Below are 22632 nucleotides of genomic sequence, written 5' to 3' on the forward strand. Positions count from 1 at the left end.
ACTAGAGGGCACACAATGAAGCTACAAAGTACTACATTTAAAACGAATCAGAGAAAATATTTCTTCACTCAACGTGTAATTAAACTTTGGAGTTTGTTGCCAGAAAATCTGGTAAAAGCAGTTAGCTTAGCAGGGTTTTAAAAAGGTTGGATAGCTTCCTAAAAGAAAAGTCATAAGCCATTATTAAAATGGTCTTGGGAAAATCCACTGCTCATTTCTAGGATGAGCAGCATAAAGCGAATGCTACATACCTGTAGAAGGTATTCTCCGAGGACAGCAGGCTGATTGTTCTTACTGATGGGTGACGTCCACGGCAGCCCCTCCAATCGGAACACTTTCTAGCAAAGTCCTTTGCTAGTCCTCGCGCGCCGATGCGCACCGCGCATGTGCGGCCGTCTTCCCGCCCGAACCGGCTCGTGCCGGCCAGTCTCATATGTAGCAAGACAAAGAGAAGGGAAGACACAACTCCAAAGGGGAGGTGGGCGGGTTTGTGAGAACAATCAGCCTGCTGTCCTCGGAGAATACCTTCTACAGGTATGTAGCATTCGCTTTCTCCGAGGACAAGCAGGCTGCTTGTTCTCACTGATGGGGTATCCCTAGCCCCCAGGCTCACTCAAAACAACAACCATGGTCAACTGGGCCTCGCAACGGCGAGGACATAACTAAGATGATGGGGTATCCCTAGCCCCCAGGCTCACTCAAAACAACAACCATGGTCAACTGGGACTCGCAACGGCGAGGACATAACTGAGATTGACCTAAAAAATTTACTAACTAACTGAGAGTGCAGCCTGGAACAGAACAAACATGGGCCTAGGGGGGTGGAGTTGGATTCTAAACCCCGAACAGATTCTGAAGCACTGACTGCCCGAACCGACTGTCGCGTCGGGTATCCTGCTGCAAGCAGTAATGAGATGTGAATGTGTGGACAGATGACCACGTCGCAGCTTTGCAAATCTCTTCAATAGTGGCTGACTTCAAGTGGGCTACCGACGCTGCCATGGCTCTAACATTATGAGCCGTGACATGACCCTCAAGAGTCAGCCCAGCCTGGGCGTAAGTGAAGGAAATGAAATCTGCTAGCCAATTGGATATGGTGCGTTTTCCCACAGCCACTCTCCTCCTGTTGGGATCAAAAGAAACAAACAATTGGGCGGACTGTCTGTTGGGCTGTGTCCGCTCCAGATAGAAGGCCAATGCTCTCTTGCAGTCCAATGTGTGCAGCTGACGTTCAGCAGGGCAGGAATGAGGACGGGGAAAGAATGTTGGCAAGACAATTGACTGGTTCAGATGGAACTCCGACACAACCTTTGGCAAGAACTTAGGGTGAGTGCGGAGGACTACTCTGTTATGATGAAATTTGGTGTAAGGGGCCTGGGCTACCAGGGCCTGAAGCTCACTGACTCTACGAGCTGAAGTAACTGCCACCAAGAAAATGACCTTCCAAGTCAAGTACTTCAGATGGCAGGAATTCAGTGACTCAAAAGGATGTTTCATCAGCTGAGTGAGAACGACATTGAGATCCCATGACACTGTAGGAGGCTTGACAGGGGGCTTTGACAAAAGCAAACCTCTCATGAAGCGAACAACTAAAGGCTGTCCTGAGATCGGCTTACCTTCCACACGGTAATGGTATGCACTGATTGCACTAAGGTGAACCCTTACAGAGTTGGTCTTGAGACCAGACTCAGACAAGTGCAGAAGGTATTCAAGCAGGGTCTGTGTAGGACAAGAGCGAGGAGCTAGGGCCTTGCTGTCACACCAGACGGCAAACCTCCTCCATAGAAAGAAGTAACTCCTCTTAGTGGAATCTTTCCTGGAAGCAAGCAAGATGCGGGAGACACCCTCTGACAGACCCAAAGAGGCAAAGTCTAAGCTCTCAACATCCAGGCCGTGAGAGCCAGGGACCGGAGGTTGGGATGCAGAAGCGCCCCTTCGTCCTGTGTGATGAGGGTCGGAAAACACTCCAATCTCCACGGTTCTTCAGAGGACAACTCCAGAAGAAGAAGGAACCAGATCTGACGCGGCCAAAAAGGAGCAATCAGAATCATGGTGCCGCGGTCTTGTTTGAGTTTCAACAAAGTCTTCCCCACCAGAGGTATGGGAGGATAAGCATACAGCAGACCCTCCCCCCAGTCCAGGAGGAAGGCATCCGATGCCAGTCTGCCGTGGGCCTGAAGCCTGGAACAGAACTGAGGGACTTTGTGGTTGGCTCGAGATGCGAAGAGATCTACCAAGGGGGTGCCCCACACCTGGAAGATCTGTCGCACTACACGGGAATTGAGCGACTACTCGTGAGGTTGCATAATCCTGCTCAACCTGTCGGCCAGACTGTTGTTTACGCCTGCCAGATATGTGGCTTGGAGCACCATGCCGTGACGGCGAGCCCAGAGCCACATGCTGACGGCTTCCTGACACAGGGGGCGAGATCCGGTGCCCCCTACTTGTTGACGTAATACATGGCAACCTGGTTGTCTGTCTGAATTTGGATAATTTGGTGGGACAGCCGATCTCTGAAAGCCTTCAGAGCATTCCAGATCGCTCGTAACTCCAGAAGATTGATCTGCAGATCGCGTTCCTAGAGGGACCAGCTTCCTTGGGTGTGAAGCCCATCGACATGAGCTCCCCACCCCAGGAGAGACGCATCCGTGGTCAGCACTTTTTGTGGCTGAGGAATTTGGAAAGGACGTCCCAGAGTCAAATTGGACCAAATCGTCCACCAATACAGGGATTTGAGAAAACTCGTGGACAGGTGGATCACGTCTTCTAGATCCCCAGCAGCCTGAAACCACTGGGAAGCTAGGGTCCATTGAGCAGATCTCATGTGAAGGTTGGCCATGGGAGTCACATGAACTGTGGAGGCCATGTGGCCCAGCAATCTCAACATCTGCCGAGCTGTGATCTGCTGGGACGCTCGCACCCACGAGACGAGGGACAACAAGTTGTTGGCTCTCGTCTCTGGGAGATAGGCGCGAGCCGTCCGAGAATCCAGCAGAGCTCCTATGAATTCGAGTTTCTGCACTGGGAGAAGATGGGACTTTGGATAATTTATCACAAACCCCAGTAGCTCCAGGAGGCGAATAGTCATCTGCATGGACTGCAGGGCTCCTGCCTCGGATGTGTTCTTCATCAGCCAATCGTCGAGATATGGGAACACGTGTACCCCCAGTCTGCGAAGTGCCGCTGCTACTACAGCCAAGCACTTCGTGAACACTCTGGGCGCAGAGGCGAGCCCAAAGGGTAGCACACAGTACTGGAAGTGACGTGTGCCCAGCTGAAATCACAGATACTGTCTGTGAGCTGGCAGTATCGGGATGTGCGTGTAGGCGTCCTTCAAGTCCAGAGAGCATAGCCAATCGTTTTCCTGAATCATGGGGAGAAGGGTGCCCAGGGAAAGCATCCTGAACTTTTCTTTGACCAGATATTTGTTCAGGGCCCTTAGGTCTAGGATGGGACGCATCCCCCCCTGTTTTCTTTTCCACAAGGAAGTACCTGGTTTAATAGAATCCCAGCCCTTCTTGCCCGGATGGCACGGGCTCGACCGCATTGGCGCTGAGAAGGGCGGAGAGTTCCTCTGCAAGTACCTGCTTGTGTTGGAAGCTGTAAGACTGAGCTCCCGGTGGACAATTTGGAGGTTTTGAGGCCAAATTGAGGGTGTATCCTTGCCGGACTATTTGGAGAACCCACTGATCGGAGGCCACCTTTGGTGAAAAGCTTTCAACCTCCCTCCGACTGGCAGGTCGCCCGGCACTGACACTTGGATGTCGGCTATGCTCTGCTGGAGCCAGTCAAAAGCTCGTCCCTTGCTTTTGCTGGGGAGCCGAGGGGCCTTGCTGAGTCGCACGCTGCTGACGAGAGCGAGCGCGCTGGGGCTTAGCCTGGGCCGCAGGCTGTCGAGAAGGAGGATTGTACCTACGCTTGCCAGAAGAGTAGGGAACAGTCTTCCTTCCCCCAAAAAATCTTCTACCTGTAGAGGTAGAGGCTGAAGGCTGCCGGCGGGAGAACTTGTCGAATGCGGTGTCCCGCTGGTGGAGCTGCTCTACCACCTGCTCGACTTTCTCTCCAAAAATATTATCCGCACGGCAAGGCGAGTCCGCAATCCGCTGCTGGATTCTATTCTCCAGGTCGGAGGCACGCAGCCATGAGAGTCTGCGCATCACCACACCTTGAGCAGCGGCCCTGGACGCAACATCAAAGGTGTCGTACACCCCTCTGGCCAGGAATTTTCTGCACGCCTTCAGCTGCCTGACCACCTCCTGAAATGGCTTGGCTTGCTCAGGGGGGAGCTTGTCCACCAAGCCCGCCAACTGCCGCACATTGTTCCGCATGTGTATGCTCGTGTAGAGCTGGTAGGACTGAATCTTGGCCACGAGCATAGAAGAATGGTAGGCCTTCCTCCCAAAGGAGTCCAAGGTTCTAGAGTCTTTGCCCGGGGGCGCCGAAGCATGCTCCCTAGAACTCTTGGCCTTCTTTAGGGCCAAATCCACAACTCCAGAGTCATGAGGCAACTGAGTGCGCATCAGCTCTGGGTCCCCATGGATCCGGTACTGGGACTCGATCTTCTTGGGAATGTGGGGATTACTTAGAGGCTTGGTCCAGTTCGCCAGCAATGTCTTTTTGAGGACATGATGCATGGGTACTGTTGACGCTTCCTTAGGTGGAGAAGGATAGTCCAGGAGCTCAAACATTTCAGCCCTGGGCTCGTCCTCCACAACCACCAGGAAGGGGATGGCCGTACACATCTCCCGGACAAAGGAAGCGAAAGACAGGCTCTCAGGAGGAGAAAGCTGTCTTTCAGGAGAGGGAGTGGGATCAGAAGGAAGACCCTCAGACTCCTCGTCAGAGAAATATCTGATGTCTTCTTCCTCTTCCCACGAGGCCTCACCATCGGTGTCAGACACAAGTTCACGGACCTGTGTCTGCAACCGTGCCCGGCTCGACTCCGTGGAACCACGGCCACGGTGGGAGCGTCGAGAGGTAGACTCCCTCGCCCGCACCGGTGAAGCTCCCTCCGCCGACGTAGTCGGGGAGCCTTCCTGGGAGGCTACCGCACTCGGTACCGCAAGCGGCACCGATGTCGGAGACCTCACCCCAGACAATGGGCCAGCCGGCGCCTCGCTCGACGGTACCGGTGGCGCAAGCACCCCCGGTACCGGAGAGGTAGGGCGCAACAGCTCTCCCAGGATCTCTGGGAGAACGGCCCGGAGGCTCTCGTGCAGAGCGGCTGTGGAAAAAGACATGGAAGCCGATGCAGGAGTCGATGTCAGAACCTCTTCCGGGCGTGGAGGCTGTTCCGGGCTGTCCAAAGGGGAGCGCATCGACACCTCTTGAACAGAGGGCGAGCGGTCCTCTCGGTGCCGATGCTTACTGGGTGCCGACTCCCTCAGCGACCCAGAGCTCTCGGTGCCGACACAGGAAGGGGACCGGTGACGATGCTTCTTTGATTTTTTGGAACGAAGCACGTCACCGGAGCTTCCCGGCACCGACGAGGAGGACGTAGAATCCAGCCGTCTCTTCCTCGGGGCCGAGGCCGAAGAGGGTCGGTCTCGGGGGGGCTGTACTGCAGGAGCCCTCAGGGTAGGGGGAGACCCACCCGAAGGCTCACCGCCACCAGCAGGGGAATGGACAGCCCTCACCTGCACTCCAGACGAAGCACCACCGTCCGACGACATCAGCAGACGAGGAGGTCTCGATACCACCGACGCAGCCCTCCGATGTCGCCCCGATGCCTCGATGCACTCGATGCAATCGGGGGCGAGGATGAAGGTCCGGGCGCCGACGACGTCGAAGCAGTCGATACTCCCGGTGCCGACAAAGAGCCCGAGAACAAGACGTTCCACTGGGCTAATCTCGCTACCTGAGTCCGCTTTTGCAAAAGGGAACACAGACTACAGGCCTGAGGGCGGTGCCCAGCCCCCAGACACTGAAGACACGACGCGTGCCTGTCAGTGAGCGAGATTACCAGGGCGCACTGGGTGCACTTCTTAAAGCCGCTGGAAGACTTTGATGTCATGGGCGGAAAAATCGCGCCGGCGAGATCAAAACTCGAAATGGCGAAAATGGCACCACAAAAATAGGGGGAAGAAAAACTTCGACCGAGGCCTAAATAGGGCCTACCCCGACGACGAAAGAAAATTTACCGGGGCAAAACTAGAGGTACGGGAAGGGAGAAAACCATAAAGGTCTCCTTCCGACACCTTTTTTTTTTTTTTTTGAAGAACGAAGTTGATAAACGACGCGCGAGGTCAACTTTGGGGCGTGAACGGCGAAACACGACCGTACCGAGCGCGGACAAAAGAAGACTGGCCGGCACGAGCCGGTTCGGGCGGGAAGACGGCCGCGCATGCGCGGTGCGCATCGGCGCGCGAGGACTAGCAAAGGACTTTGCTAGAAAGTGTTCCGATTAGAGGGGCTGCCGTGGACGTCACCCATCAGTGAGAACAAGCAGCCTGCTTGTCCTCGGAGAAAATGTATCGTACTGTTTTGGGATCTTGCCAGGTACTTGTAACCTGGATTGGCCACAGTTGGAAACAGGATACTGGGCTTGATGGACCTTCAGTCTGTCCCAGTATGACAATACTTATGTACTGAATCTGGAGTTTGTCCCAAATGTAATCATAGCCCTGCAACACTTGGACATATGTTTTAGAGCTGCCCACTCATTCAGATTTTCTGGTAGCAAGTCCTGGGGGATGCTGCAGCGCAGTGAGGCAGTGCAATTCCCTCACATCCTACTTTGTTGTTTGTAGCTTTCCTTCCTCGGCCTCTCCTTTGTGGACTTAGAGGGTTCTTATGCTACTTGGTTTTGATGGTAGAATGGGTAATTTTACTTCACTGTCTGGAGAACACCTGCAGCCGCTACTTTGGAAACTTGGAGGATTCATATGATCACTTTGCTCTCCATTGAACGTCTAAGAGAGTGCCAATATTTCATTAGTGCAAGGGGAAAGCTTTCAGAGAATTTGGAACGTTTTTGGGCAACACTAGTTGCAGAGGAATACTGAATTAGTCCAATGTGTAGCAGCTGATTTTGAGGGAGGGAGAGTAGGGGATGGGAGGTGGTAGGGGGGTGTTTACTGGTTTCTATTTGAATGCATTTGTGCTTGGAAATGTGTTTCTTTTGCCTACTGTTATGGAAAATTCTATAGCTTGTTGCATTTTTTGCCATATTCTTAATAAACAAGATTTAAAAAGAATTCAGTGTGTATCATCCCCCTATCAGTCTGCAAAATACTAGAACTCTTTACCTATTTAAGTAAGGCAGTTAATAGACTACAAATTATTTTGTAAAATGTTAAAAGCTTTCTTATTTCAAAAATTAAGGATATTAATGTTGTATTTTGGTAAATTTTGTTATGTTCCTAAGTATTTCTAGTTTCTTTGTTAGTCACACTGAACTTGGGCATGTGTGTGATACAAGTGTCCAATGTTATATAATGTCAAGTAGAAGCCTAAATCCTTTGAATATTGGACCCTTTCTTGCTAGGTATTTTGGAGATCCAATGCATTAGCCCCTACGCCCTATACTTTCCTTAGATTTTAAAAAGTAAACAATTTAAGCCATTATTAATAGCTTCACCTTCCCTGAAAACAATTTTGCATACATACATTATTAGACATCACATTTTCAAATGTTAAAATTAATAAGGTCGTAATTTTTCAAAGGTTTTTCTATGTGTTAAATCTGTTTCACATGTGGAAAGGGCCTTTTTTTTAAATACCACAGTGGTAAGCCACATGTATGAGTAGGGATGCTGACAAGAATGGAGAGAGTGTATCTAATGTCCACCTGTGAGGCAGTGATTACCACACAGTATGATTCGATAGAAGAGCCAAAGTGGAATCCGGTCACTCCAAGTCGAGTTACAGAATCTGAGGAAACATGGCTTTACCAAAGGCAAATCATGTCAAATGAATCTGATTGATTTCTATGACTGGGTGACAAAAAAAAAAAACTGAATCACGGGTATATGCTGGATGTGGTCTACTTAGATTTCAGCAAAGCCTTTGATACTGTTCCTCATAGTAGGCTCATGTCTGTCTGAAGACAGACATGAGCTATACAAATAATGTTTGGGTTTTTTTTTTCTTTTTGGTTGTTATTTTGTTTCATGTGGCTTTCGTCTGTTAGATTGTGCTCGTTCCTATAAAAAATTGCAGCTCCTTTCTGGTTTATGTTTTTATTGTGTGCTGCATTAACAGTGGTACATCAATAATAAATACCTAATCTAAATAAACTGAGTGGCTTGAGCATGGGACCTGAGGTGGAGAGCAGGATCAGAAACGGGCTAATCAGACAGTGGTGATAAATGGTTTGCTCAAAAGAAAGGTGAGTAGTGGAGTACCACTGGGATTGATCCTGGGTCTAATTCTGTTCAATATATTTGTGTTATTGCTGAAGGGTTAAAAGGAAAAGCGTGCCTTTTTGCTGATGACAAGAAGATCGGCAGCTAACTAGACACCAGGGGTACATGGAATACATGAGAAGTGATTTACAAAAATTAGAGGCTTGGGTTAATGATTGTCAGATAAGCTTTGATGTGAAGTAATGCAATACCACTTGTAATTCTCTATCCGGAAATGGCGATCGCCATTACGGCATAATGTAAGCCACATTGAGCCTGCAAATTGGTGGGAAAATGTGGGATACAAATGCAACAAATAAATAAATGAAGAATGATGAATTTTGGATATAGAAATCCAAAGAAGCTGTATATGATAGAAGGTGAGAGGCCGATGTGAATGAACCAGGAAAGAGACTTTGGGCAATAGCGTCTGAGGAGGAGAGTCGGAACAGGGGAGATACGATACAGAGATTTAATTTTTTGAAAAATAGTAAGGAACAAAACAACCTTTGCCAAAAGCACAACAAAACTAGAAGACATGAAAGGAGAGAAACTGAAAAGCAAGATCCAGAGATACTTTTTTCACAGAGAGGGTGTGGATGCCTGGAATGCTCTTCTGTGGGAAGTGGTGGGGTCAAAAACAGTGAAAGAATTCAAAAAGGTGTAGGATAAATAACAGGCTCCCTATATAGCACAAAGATGCAATAAAAGGATAGAATACTTCCACTCATAGTAAAACTTAACTAACTTTCAAACCTGAAGGAGTGAAAAAAACAAACAAACAAAAAAGCAGAGAGAGAAGTAGACAAAGCAGGGTGGGAGTTAACCCTGGCCACCTTTCTGGCAGACCAGATGGACCTTGCATCATTTAACTAGGTTACTAGGCAACATTTCTGCATCTCCTCTGTTATACGTCCTTTACTTTTCCTAGTAAAAGGGAGTTAGTCTAGCTGCAGCTCTGCCATGTAACTTTTACTGTACAACGTACTCACCTGATACAAGTCGGTATGGGTTTCCCGTCTCCTGCACCAAGCATGGGAGGAGGTGGCGGGGGCTCATGTGGTCTGATTATCATCCGATCTTCTCCTCTAGTCAGGAGCTCACCCATTTGACTATAAGGTAATGCTACCAGTGAGAATGGCCCATCTATGTGATCCATATATGCCTGAGGTCTAAGAACAAAGAGAGAGAACATTTCTATATATGTAAATAAATAACCAACAATCTGGTTTCCTTAACTGAATCCCTTATTGTTTTTATTTCAAAGAAGCAGAAATGGACTTTTATGATAAGTTTTAGTTGAATCCTGCTTAACTTTGCACCATAATATGAACTCTTCCCACAAGAAACCAAAGCCATCAGTACTATAACCCTGGCTTTCTTCTGGTTGTGCCGATTCTCAATCTACTACACTGCAATGGGATTTTCCTGCAGTATTAATCAGCATAATTTCCAAACACTGGATTTAACTGGTTAGTGCTTTGCAGACTTTAGAAAATATACATGCTGGATATTTCATTTTTTCATATGTGTCCCGATCCATGCCTAATAGGAAGCAAATATATATATATATATATATATATATATATATATATATATATATATATATATATATATAAAGTGTTTAACACATGGAAAAGGGCTCTTATAAACAGAATATGAGTGCAGATGATGGCGTGTACTTCTACGTATACCATGTGTAGGTATTCCCGGGGATGAAGTTGTTATGTACACATGTATTTCATAAAACTAACTCCCCCAAAAAATCCCACAAAACAATATAAATTTATAACACAACAGCATGATAAGAAATATAAGTCCTGGCATTGGAGTTGCTACCTTAGTAGACAACTTTGGGGTAGGAAAAAAACCTTAGAATTCAACCTGCTCTTTTTTTGCTGAATAGAGCAGACCACCTTGAGTCAATCACTTTTTATCATTTATCATTTTTGTGCAGTTCCTTATTTTAGATAAAAGTGAATAAAGACAACTTAACTGAAGATCTAAACTCTTATCCAGCCTTTCCAGCACAGCCAGCGTTTTGCAGCATTTCAAACTGCAAATGGTTGCTCAACAAAACTGTGCTGTTAAGTGTTTTCTTATGGTCTTCAGTTTATTTATTTATTAGGGTTTATTTATTTTTTGAAGGAATTCACTCAAGGCTGTGTACAGTATGAACAAATCAAACATAAGCAACAGACAACTACAGCAGTAAAAATATTCAAACAACAATACAAAATATGGCATGGGAGGCATTTTCGATATGACGTCTAAGTCTCACTTTGGACGTTTTGCAAAAAACGTCCAAAATCCGAATAAGAAATAAGGTCATTTTCAAAAAAAGAAAAATAATGTCTATATTTTGTTTTCAAAAATACTGTTCCAAACAATGTTTTGCAATTTGTTTTGTTTTTTGATCCATTAAAAAAAAATGTCCAAGTGCAAAACGCACAAAATCAAGCCATTGGGATGTAGGAGGAGCCAGCATTTATAGAGTATATTCAAAAGCATGGATTAATGAGACAAAGCCAACGTGAATTTAGTGAAGGGAAATCTTGCTTCATCAACCTATTACATTTCTTTGAAGTGGTGAACAAACATGTGGATAAAGGTCAGCCGATCGATATTGTGTATCCAGATTTTCAACAGGTGTTTAACAAAGTATCCATGAAAGACGCCTGACGACTTGCCTGCCTGGTGTGAAGGTGACGGACCTCATGCGTCACCTAGATAGGATTTTAGATAGTGTTGGGGAGGAGCCGGCTGTCTTGGTACATGTTGGTACCAATGACATAGGAAAATGTGGGAGAGAGGTTCTGGAAGCCAAATTTAGGCTTTTAGGTAGAAAGCTCAAATCCAGATTCTCTAGGGTAGCATTTTCTTAAATGCTACCTGTTCCACGTGCAGGGCCCAAGAGACAGGCAGAGCTCCGGAGTCTCAATGTGTGGATGAGACGATGGTGCAAGGAGGAGGGTTTTAGATTTGTTAGGAACTGGGCAACATTCTGGGGAAGGGGGAGCCTATTAAAAAAGGAGGATGGAAGACCAGACGACAGCCACGAGGTTAAAACGTGAGGTGAAGGAAGCTATTAGAGCTAAAAGAAAATCCTTCACAAAATGGAAGAAGGAACAGACTGAAAATAATAAGAAACAGCATAAGGAATGTCAAGTCAAATGCAAAGCGCTGATAAGGAAGGCTAAGAGGGACTTCAAAAAAAAAGATTGTGTTGGAGGCAAAAACACACAGTAAGTTTTTTTTTAGGTATATTAAAAGCAGGAAGCCGGCAAAAGAATCGGTTGGACCGCTAGATGACCGAGGAGTAAAAGGGGCAATCAGGGAAGACAAAGCCGTAGCGCCCACTCATGGCAGGCTCAATGCGGCTTACATGGGGCAATGGAGGGTTAAGTGACTTGCCCAGAGTCACAAGGAGCTGCCTGTGCCTGAAGTGGAAATCGAACTCAGTTCCTCAGGACCAAAGTCCACCACCCTAACCATTAGGCCACTCCTCCACTTTAATTACCTCACTAGTTACTCCCATCTCTAGGTCATTTATAAGTACGTTAAAAAGCAGCGGTCCCAGCACAGACCCCTGTTCGATCAACCCTATCACTGCAGTATAATTTGTACCCTGGTATGAGAGTGTTCCACTGATTATCCTCCTTCCACCAGGTCTCAGAGATGCTTATTGTATCTAATTTTTCATTTAGTGCAACACATTCTAATTCTCCCATCTTATTTGTTAGGCTTCTGGCATTCGCATATAGACATTTCAAACTATGTTTGTTGTTCCTATTTACATCTTGCTCTGTAATTTTGTTCTTTATAAACGTCTCTACCATTTTGCCCTGCACCGACGTCAGGCTCACTGGTCTATAATTTCCTCGATCACCTCAGGAACCTTTTTAAAAAATCGGTGTTACATTGGCCACCCTCCAATCTTCCGGTACCATGCTTGATTTTAAAGATAAATTACACTTTATTTATTTATTTATTGCATTTGTATCCCACATTTTCCCACCTATTTACAGGCTCAATGTGGCTTACATAATAACCGTGATGGCAATCGCCAATTCCGGTATAACAGATACAAGAGTGACAATGTAGAAGGTTCATGTAGATATAAACAAACAAGATCTTCCATGTGATGAAAATGTAATTAAATGTACTTATGTTAAACTACTGCATATACCGGCGAAAAGAACTGCATGTAACGAAGGAAAAAATGGCCTCACAGAGCTCCTAGATTAATATAAACTCCTGGAGCTTAAATGGATCATGAATGATCCTCTGTTCATCATTGGCCCAAAAAAACCTTCGTAATATGAAGTCACTAATTGCTGCAATCACTTTAATTGCTACACGACTTTCATTCAACACTATTGTGTCAGCAGTTTCAACGGTCTATATGCATAGAAAGATTTCTCAAAACTGAAAGAACACTTATCTTTCAGCTGCACTTGCTACCGACACTTGCAACTTCTGCTGCTGGAGCTGGTTTCTTCTCCCCCTCGCCCTAAGGTTCGTGTAGGACAGACACATCAGCGAATAAGGAGGAAGAGTTGAGTTATGACCAGTTCGAGTATTAGTTTTGTTGTGTTGTAGGATCGAGGCTTTTAGGTTGGGTCATTAGGGTATGCCTTTTTGAATAAGTTAGTTTTTAGTGATCTCCAAAAATTTGTTAGGTCATGCAGTGTTTTCAAGGCGTTTGGTAGTGCGTTCCATAGTTGCGTGCTTATGAAGGAGAAACTGGATGCATAGGTTGATTTATATTTAAGTCCTTTGCAGCTTGGGTGATGGAGGTTTAGGTATGTGCGTGTTGATCTGGTAGTGTTTCTGCTAACAATAGTTCTGCAAGTTCATTTTTCAATTATATCTGGGATGAATACCATCCGGTCCAGGCAATTTGCTACTCTTCAATTTGTAAAATGGCACCATTACATCTTCCAGGTTTATAGAGATTTCATTCAGTTTCTCTGACTCATCAGCTTTGAATACCATTTCTGGCACCTGATGATTACACAGGGCTTCCAGTGAAACTCAATAAAAAGTGAACATTTTTACACTATTTGCTCTTGTTGGCCTGCCGATGGTTGAATGATACTCTACCTAATGTGACCCAATGGTTGAATTCAGTTTATGGTTTTATGATATTGGAGCGACATAAAGCAGGATAGCATCACCCTGGTCGCTGAAAACACTTTCAAACCATCTGAGAATCATTTTGGACTGTTATGCTACACCGATGGGTCAATGATCAGAAGCAAATGCAGGTGCTAGAGACTGTTAGCGCCATACTAGCGCCTGCATTTGCTATCGCCCCATGATCAGAGCCCTCGAGTGCGTGAAACAACGTGCTTGTGGGCTCTGAACACAACTAGCATGCAAATGCATGCAAAACAGGGCTAAACCTATTCATCCCCAATGATCAGTGACCAGCGTGCCAAAGATTGGCTGACAGGCCGCGGCAAACCCTACAACAGCTTAGAGGTGGTGTTAGGGTTTGCAGACCATTGGGGAGGAATGGTGAGCCCTGTCCAGCATGTATTTGAATGCTAGCAGGCCCCCATTCCCCCCAATGCAGCAACCCCCACCTGACTGCCCCCCAGCAACAGGGAGCTGGAGGTCTGGTGGACCTCTAGTCCCGCCCAACCCTCCCCCCACTGCTGGTTTCTGTATGTTGATTTCTTTAATAAAGATTATTTATTTATAAACAAAATAACCCCACTGACTTCCAAGTGACAAAAGGCTATCTGCTCTACAGGAAAACAATACACGATTGTTTCATGAACATTACAAGACTTATATTTTAAGAAAAATCGACAATTTAGAATAAGCATAATAATTTCACCTTGATTCAAAATGTGGGGCTGGGCCATTAACCACTTCCACGTGCTTGTGTAAGAGATTGATAGTATCCTCAGCCAGCTCTTGACCTTGGGCTAACTTCTGCCATTCTCTTCGCCTATCATGAGGTGCCCGGGGCACTTTCTCTGGCTCATGAGGACGATCAAGATTCTTCTGCTGTTGAAGAGTGAATATAAAAGAAGAAATATTTCCAATCAATGAAAATTCTAAGCGTAAACATAGCAGAAAATGTTAAACTTAATAACAGAACAATATATTTCTGTCAGAGTGGCAAAATCTAGTGAGCACTATCTGACACTGACAGATCTCATGGAACTGACAGTTGGAAACCATAATTCAAAGCCATGGTTAACCATTTTTTTTTTTAAAATAAATGTAACATTTCCAGCCGCAGCTGCCCGAGAAGCAAACAGCAATATCAGGAATAAAATTCATATCTCCTACAGGGCACTGCTAGAAAATGATCAGACCAGCTCTTAAACTGTACCTTTTATATCACTGCCCTTGGAAACTGCTTCTACAGGAAAGATAACTGCTCATTCCTCCTAATTCTAATCTTTGGGTATCTCATGGCTCAGGACAAGGATGGTGGGGAGGGACCAGCACCATAAGTCAACCAGTTCCTCCAAACATTTAACGTGTGCCAGAGGGAACCACAATTCAGACAATTAGTGGTGCAAAGGCTGAGCTACACAGAGGGAGGGAGAAGGAATAAAAATGTAGAAAACCTAAGGTAGCTGTGAATGATCATCCATGGAACATCACTCTACCTCCATCATAAATGGTATGAACAGTGTTAGGGTGGGTACTGAATGGGTTGGAAGCTGAAAGCTGATAAAGTAGTAGAAAATGTATTTATTTAAAAACTATTTTATTAATCATGTTCTGAAAAAAATTTGATCAAAGCAGTATACAACTAAAACATACACCCCTCCCCCCCCCCCCCCCAAAAAAAACAATTCTAAACAATTTAACCGGCCAGGAACATCACCTGGCCAGTTAAATGGTACTTAGACAGCTATCCATTGATAGTCAGCGGGAGACAGCAATCTGTCTTCCGACGAATTTCACCGGTTAGTAGATGACACAAAACTATTCAACGTTGTCAAAACACATGCGGATTGTGAAAAATTGCAGGAAGATATTAGGAAACTGGAAGACTGGGCATCCATATGGCAAATGAAATAACCAACTTCCGCAAATCTCTGAAGACTTATCTCTTCAACAAGGCCTACAAAGAGAACCCATAGCCTTACAAAACTACCTCACCAACCCAGCCAGTTATTAAAGTTCACAGTCTATACTATCCTGCCTAACGCCTTCCTTCTCTCTTCTCTTACTTAATCTTTGTACAACATCAACTGTATTTGATATCATGGAATGACTATGTCATAACAAAACTCTGTAATCCACATTGAGCCTGCAAATGGGTGGGAAAATGTGGGATAGAAATGCAATAAATAAATTAATATGGACAAATGGAAAGTGATGCACATTGGGAAGAATAATCCGAATCATAGTTACCTGATGCTAGGGTCCACCCTAGGAGTCAGCACTCAAGAAAAAGATCTACGTGTCATTGTAAACAATATGTTGAAATCTGCCCAGTGTGCGGTGGCGGCCAAAAAGCCAACAGGATGCTAGGAATTATTAAGAAAGGGATGGTGAATAAGATCAAGAATATTATAATGTCTCTGTATCGCTCTATGGTGCGACCTCACCTTGAGTATTGCATTCAGTTCTGGTCGCTGTATCTCAAAAAAAGATATCACAGAATTAGAAAAGGTTCAAATAAGAGCAGTGAAAATAATAAAAGGGGATGAAACGCCTCTTATATGAGGAAAGGCTAAAGAGGTTAGGGCTCTTCAGCTTGGAAAGGTGATGGAGGAGGGGAGATATGATTGAGGTTTACAAAATCCTGAGTGGTGTAGAATGAGTAGAAGTGGATCAATTTTTTACTCCGTCCAAAAGTACAAAGACTAGGGGACACTCAAGGAAGTTACATGGAAATACTTTTAAAAACAAATAGGAGGAAATATTTTTTCACTCAACGAATAGTTAAGCTCTGGAACTCTTTGGTGAAGAATGTATTAACAGCGGTTTATCTGGGTTTAAAAAAAGGTTTGGACAAGTTCCTGGAGGAAAAGTCCATAGTCTGCTACTGAGACAGACATGGGAAAACTACTGCTTGCCATGGGATTGGTAGCACAGAATGTTGCACTATTTGGGTTTCTGCCAGGTACTTGTGACCTGGCCTGGCCACTGTTAGAAACAGGCTACTGGCCTAGATGGACCATTGGTCTGACCCAGTATGGCTATTCTTATGTTTTTAACTTCAAATGTTAGTGGAGTCTCCCAGCTTTTTATTAGAGTGTTTTCCCACAATTGTATGAAGTGGAATAGTGATTTCTTCTCTAGGAGGAGAGTCATAATCTAGAACCTCAATGAGTTCTGAATGAGGTTCTTCCTCTGTCTCTAATTTGAGGTATAGCTTGAGATATCTCACTACAAAGCCAGGAAAGAATATGCTTTCTGAAGAGACCTATGTCTCTTAGGTGGTGGAGAAGGATCAGATGGAATGCCATAGGGGTCCCTGTCTGTCTCCCAGGAGAGATCTGAGTCTGACTCTTCAAAGTACGTTCTTGGGAAGTACGTGGAAGAGAGTGTCGACTAGAGCTCCAACTCTGTGTTGAGGCAGATGAAAATTTGAGATTGAAGAAAGTTCCTTTACTGATGCCGACACATGCATCGATCGGGTTCATGCTGCCCCCGACATTCGGTGGCGAGCCAGTGTGCAGGACCTCTTCTGTGACTGTCTCTTTGATCTATCAACAGGCTGGACCGAGGCTGCCGCAAGTACCCTGTAAGCCTGTATAGACTGTGAATGCAGTAGCCCTGAGAGCTCCTTCTTGAGCATAGCCCAGATTTCCTCATGTAGAGTAGGCATTGGTACCGGCTGAGAAAGCAGTGTGGATGCAGCCTGAGTTATATCCTGTGCTGGTGTAGGAGATCTCATAGACCTCGAAGGCTCTCGATGAGAAATTAATTGGAGAGAATGAGAGTAATCACTACAGCATGGACGTTTCCCAAGCACTGAGGATGTCGATGCAGGGGAAGTGTTGGCAGAATGCTAGGAAGGAGAATGATTGCAATGCTTCTTACGTTTTTTTATGCTGCAGGTCCCTCGATGCACGCAATACAGATGAAGAGGATATAGTCATTACATGGTCATGGTACCAAACCTGGCGTTGGATTGTATCAATGTTGTGTTGGTGCACTCAATGTCAATGTCAAAGCCAATGCAGGTTCCATGTGAAGTGCTGAATCCCTTGCCATTCTCGATGTGGATGCCGATGCAGAACCAAAATGTTTTGCATGCTGGACGCTGCAGGCTTTGATGGTTCTCGCTTGCATGCGTAGGCAGAGGCCATACTATGTCCCAGGACTCTGAACCCAAGCACTGAACACACCAGTTATGGGAGGTCTGTGCCCAAAACAGTCCAGTTGCATTGAGTACACTTCTTAAAGCCACTGAGCACCCTTGTTGACATGAAGGGGAAAAACAGCCGACGTAAGGTCAAAATACCTGAAAACAGTTGTTGCTACCTGGGCAAAAGAAGGGCTTTGAGGCCCCAAAGGCCAAAAAAATGAAAAATAATTAAAAAAATGAATAAGTTGAACAAATTAATAAAAAAAGAAGAAGAAAAAGGGAAGGCACCAAAAAGGCAAACGTTTGACGGGCTGAGAAGAAATTTAAAAAGTAACTTCTTTGCTCCACACTAAACAATAGACTGCTGGTCTAGCGCTTGAGTGTCAGGCAGGATGACACCCGCTTATGTGCAATGGGGCACTGCTTCAAAGTTTTAAAGTGAGAGTGCATTATGGTAGTGTCCAACCCATGCTCTGTGGATGACATCACCCATATGTGAGAATACTATCCAAGTCTGAAAGTCTATTTACTACCCTCCCCTATGGATGCAGTCAAGGCAGTTTTGTCCTCAGAGAAAAAAGTATTTCCTTAGATTACTCCTGAACCTATAACCTCTTAACGTCATCCTATGTGTTCTCATTCCAGAGTTTTCTGTCATTTGAAAAAGGCTCACCTCCTGTACACTAATGTCACAGAGATATTTAAATGTCTATCATATCCCCTCTCTCCCGGTCTTTCTTCCAGAGTATAAATACTGAGGTCTATAAGTCTGTTCCAATATGCTTTATGAGACCATTGACCAGTTCTATCCTGTTTATATTTTTTTGAAGGTGTGGTCTCCAGAACTGCACACACTACATAAGAACATAAGAATATACAAAGCCTCACCAGAAACTTATACAAGGGTACCTATCACCTCCTTTTCCATGCTGGCCATTCCTCTCCCCATGCTAAGCTCTGGGGTAGTTCAGGTCTTGAACTTTATGACTAGTTTTTTTTGCAACAAGTTGAACTGATACTAGAGTTTGCCAGCTTTTGAAATAGCCTATAAATATGTATGGCTACTAACTGTTAACACTTTTAATAGGCCAAAAATATTTGTTCTCAGTTTTTCCCTCTTTTTGAAGAGAAAAGGGGATATATTTCACAATTTTTATAGGAACCTAGAAGGGTGAAATACTTTGAGGCAAAAGAGGAAAAGGATCCAATGGGAGAGTTGCTGATAGCTGTTTCAGAACTTTATAGTGAGTAATATGATTTTTGCTAGGTTCTATCCTCTACGGATATCCCTGAATAGTGGGATCTTTCTGGGGTGTTATTAATCAGCCATTATGGTGACATTTACATATGAGTAAGAATCACTTAATATTGGTAAGGAGATTACTTGTCCTTTTGATAGACTTGGAGTCTTTGTGCGGGTGTAATCTATAATGAAGTACTCCATCCTCTCTGTAAAATAGGAACAAAAGGATCTTGTTCTGGGGCTGAGAGACCTACCTCTGAAATAATTCTATACAAAATCTTCAAAGATTTGTATCAATATAGTTAATGGCTCTGCTCCAGGTTGATCTGCTTTTGATTTGGATAGTCATTTTTGTTTTTTTGTTACATTTGTACCCCGCGCTTTCCCACTCAAGGCAGGCTCAATGCGGCTTACATGGGGCAATGGAGGGTTAAGTGACTTGCCCAGAGTCACAAGGAGCTGCCTGTGCCGGGAATCAAACTCAGTTCCTCAGTTCCCCAGGACCAAAGTCCACCACCCTAACCACTAGGCCACTCATCAGATCTAGAACTAGTATAACAAGCAGAAAGGTCACCTACACCAAAGATAAGCTCTGCTTCTTTGCTGTATAGCATCAGAACTGATTGAAATGCTATTGGAATTGCATTAAGTGAATTGAACCTTTTTTTTTTTCAGAGTCATTCTCTTGACACCAAAATTGTGCTCAAATGTTTAGCATGATGATCTGCCTCTTGGTACTGAAGGTTGGAATCACTGCCTAGATTTCAGTATTTATAGTAGGCGCTGACACAGCAGATCAACAACTTGGCACCAATACATTAATGACTCATCTTTTTTATACAATCATTGCTCTGTACCTAAGCCTCAGCACTGAGATGCTTTCCTGAAGCTTCTGCTCAGTTCTATTACCGGATCATGGAGCTATCATGCCTATGGCTTATTGGTGTGAGCACAGGCACCCCATATAAGAGGCTTGGGGAGGCTAAGCATTCCCAGCCAAGACTTTCCCTTCTCCCCTGCTGTTGGGCCTATGATCTTCCCAGGTCTCTCTTCTCCCTTCCATCTTGATTATCTGGCAGTTTTCCCAAGTTGGTGGTATCTGGCAGCGATATCAGCAGTGAAAATGAAGAGAAGATACACAGGATTTTTTTCCTGCTTGTGCCGCTGCTCGCGCTGATGGTCATGTGCCCTCTGATGTAAACTTCCTGTGTTGGAGGGGTGGGACAGGCACAGCTAGCAACTGTGCGTGCAAGAAAATGGTCCTACATGTCTGTACTTCATTTTCACTGATACTGCTGCTAGTGTGCTGACCTGGGAAGACTTCAAGAGGGTGATGGGAGGGAGGGAGGAAGAGAGAAAAAGGGGTTGATGCTGGATTGGGTGAGGAGATAGAAAATGTGATGAGGTGATGATGGATGGGATGAGGAGAGTGAAAAAGGAAGGATGATGTTGGATGGGGAGAGTGAGAAAGGAAGGATGATGTTGGATGGGGAGAGTGAGAAAGGCAGGGTAATGTTGGATGGGGGAGGAGAGATGCAGATGAAAAGAGACACAGGCAGACAGAAACACCGATGTATGTAAACAGAGACAGAGGAAGAAATAGACACACACACACAGAGGAGGCAAACAGGCAGAGGTAGAAACACAAAGATGGAAATTTTCTGCATGGGGGAAGAGAGACAAGGAGAGATGGGGTCATGCCAGATAAGGGTAAGAAAGAGAGACAGATGTGGTGATGCTGGATTGGGGGAGGAGGGAAGACAAAGACAGAACAATCTCGGATGGGGAAGAGACAGACAATACAATGTCGGATGGGGAGAAGAGAGATAAAGAGATGAGGTAATGCTGAATGGGGGCGAAGAGAAATAGATGGGGTGATGCTACATGGAATAAGAATAACAGACATAAAGATGGGGTGATGTTAGATGGGGGAATGCCACAGAAAGAGAGATGATGTGATGCTAGAAGGGGATAAGAGAGAGATGGGGGATGGGGGAAGAGAGAGAGAAACGGGGTGATGCTGGTTTGCAGGGGGAGAAAGACAGAGACAGAGAGAAGATGCTGCATGGCTGAGGGGAAGATATTAACAGAGAAGATATTGGATAGCAAAGAGAGAGAGAGGGAAGAGTTAGTGAAAGACTGGGGAATCAAAGGAAGAGAAATAGGATGGCCTGGGTGAGGGAAAGATATGGAAAGCTGTAAGTAGATTGAATGAAAAAAGGGAGATTGAAGACTGTATAGTAAAAATGAATTAAATCTGAATGGACAGGGAGGCAGAAAAATAGAAGAAAGTTGAAAGAAAAAGATCAGAGATGGATGTAGTGGAGGGAGTGAAGACAGAAAGAGAGAGAAGAATATCAAATGGACTTTCACTCAACGAATAGTTAGAAGTTCTGGAACTCTTTGCCAGAGGATGTGGTAACAGCGGTTAGCGTATCTGGGTTTAAAAAAGGTTTGGACAAATTCCTGGAGGAAAGGTCCATAGTCTGCTATTGAGACATACATGGGAAGCAACTGCTTGCCCTGGGATTTGTAGTATGCAGAGTTTCCACAATTTGGGATTCTGCCAGGCAGTGGCGTAGCAAGGGCGGGGCGGTGGGGGCGGTCCGCCCTGGGTGTCAGCGGGTGGGGGGGGGGGTGCTCCGCTCCCGCTGCTCCCACCCTGTCCTGCCTTAAAAAAAAAATTTTCGAAGCGCCGGAGTGGCAGGCAGCGCCTCGCATCTGCCCTGCTAGTAAAAATCTCCTCGACGTCGTCGTCGGGTCTTCCCACATTGAGTCCTGCCCACCTCTGAGGTAATTTCCTATTACCGCGAGGGCGGGCAGGACTCAATGTGGGAAGGCCCGATGACGACGTCGAGGAGATTTTCACTAGCAGGGCAAATGCGAGGCGCTGCCTGCCACTCTGGTGCTTCGAAAAATTTTTTTAAAGGCAGGACAGGGTGGGAGCAGGAGAACAGAGCTGGTAGGTGTGTCGGGTCGGGTGGGAGGGGGGACTCAGATGGGAGAAGGGGATTGGGGAGGGGTGGGGGGAGCTCAGAGGGGTGCTCAAAGGGGATTGGGGAGGGTGGGGGAGGGAGCCCAGATGGGTGCCCAGAGGGAAGAAGGGGATTGGGGAGGGTGGGGGAGCCCAGATGGGTGCCCAGAGGGGAGAAGGGGATTGGGGAGGGTGGGGGCAGACCCTGGATAGAAGGGGGGAGCGTGAGGGAGGGCAGACCCTAGATGGATGGGAGAGGGAAAGGGCAGATGGTGGGTGAAAGGGGGAGAGAGAAAGAGGGCATACTGGGGCAAATGGTGGATGGAAGGGGCAGAGATAGAGGGCAGATGTGGATGGAAGGGGGAGAGAGAAATGGCAGACTGGGGCAGATGGTGGATGGAAGGGGCAGAAATAGAGGGCAGATGTGGATGGAAGGGAGAGAGAGGGCAGACAGTGGATGGAAGGGAGAGAGAGGGCAGACAGTGGATGGAAGGGATATCAGAGAGGGCAGACAGTGGGTGGAAGGGATATCAGAGAGGGCAGACACTGGATGGCAGAGAGAGAGCGAAGACAGATGCTGGATGGAAGGAAGACAGTGAAAAGAAGATGAGGAAAGCAGAAACCAGAGACAACAAACTGTAAATATATATTTTTATTATTTTGCTTTAGGATATAATATTGTAGCTGTGTTAATAAATGTTTATAAATAGAACATGTAAATAAGGTAATCTTTTTATTGGACTAATTTTAATACATTTTGACTTAACTTTCAGAG

The 22632-nt window shown here is 45.7% G+C and overlaps 1 protein-coding gene across 2 annotated transcripts in view; it reads right to left on the bottom strand.

The window, feature by feature from the left end:
* The window catches only part of WASF1 (WASP family member 1), a 576737-nt gene that overhangs the window by 17613 nt on the left and 536492 nt on the right, over positions 1–22632 (bottom strand). For both annotated transcript variants that reach the window (XM_030199198.1, XM_030199199.1), the window contains exons 6-7: positions 14194–14366; positions 9338–9517 (exon numbers count right to left, since the gene is read on the bottom strand). In XM_030199198.1, coding sequence (XP_030055058.1) covers positions 9338–9517; positions 14194–14366 — 353 coding nt within the window. The remainder of the gene's footprint in view (positions 1–9337; positions 9518–14193; positions 14367–22632) is intronic.

This window comes from Microcaecilia unicolor, chromosome 3, assembly GCF_901765095.1.
Source record: "Microcaecilia unicolor chromosome 3, aMicUni1.1, whole genome shotgun sequence".
Taxonomy (NCBI): domain Eukaryota; kingdom Metazoa; phylum Chordata; class Amphibia; order Gymnophiona; family Siphonopidae; genus Microcaecilia; species Microcaecilia unicolor.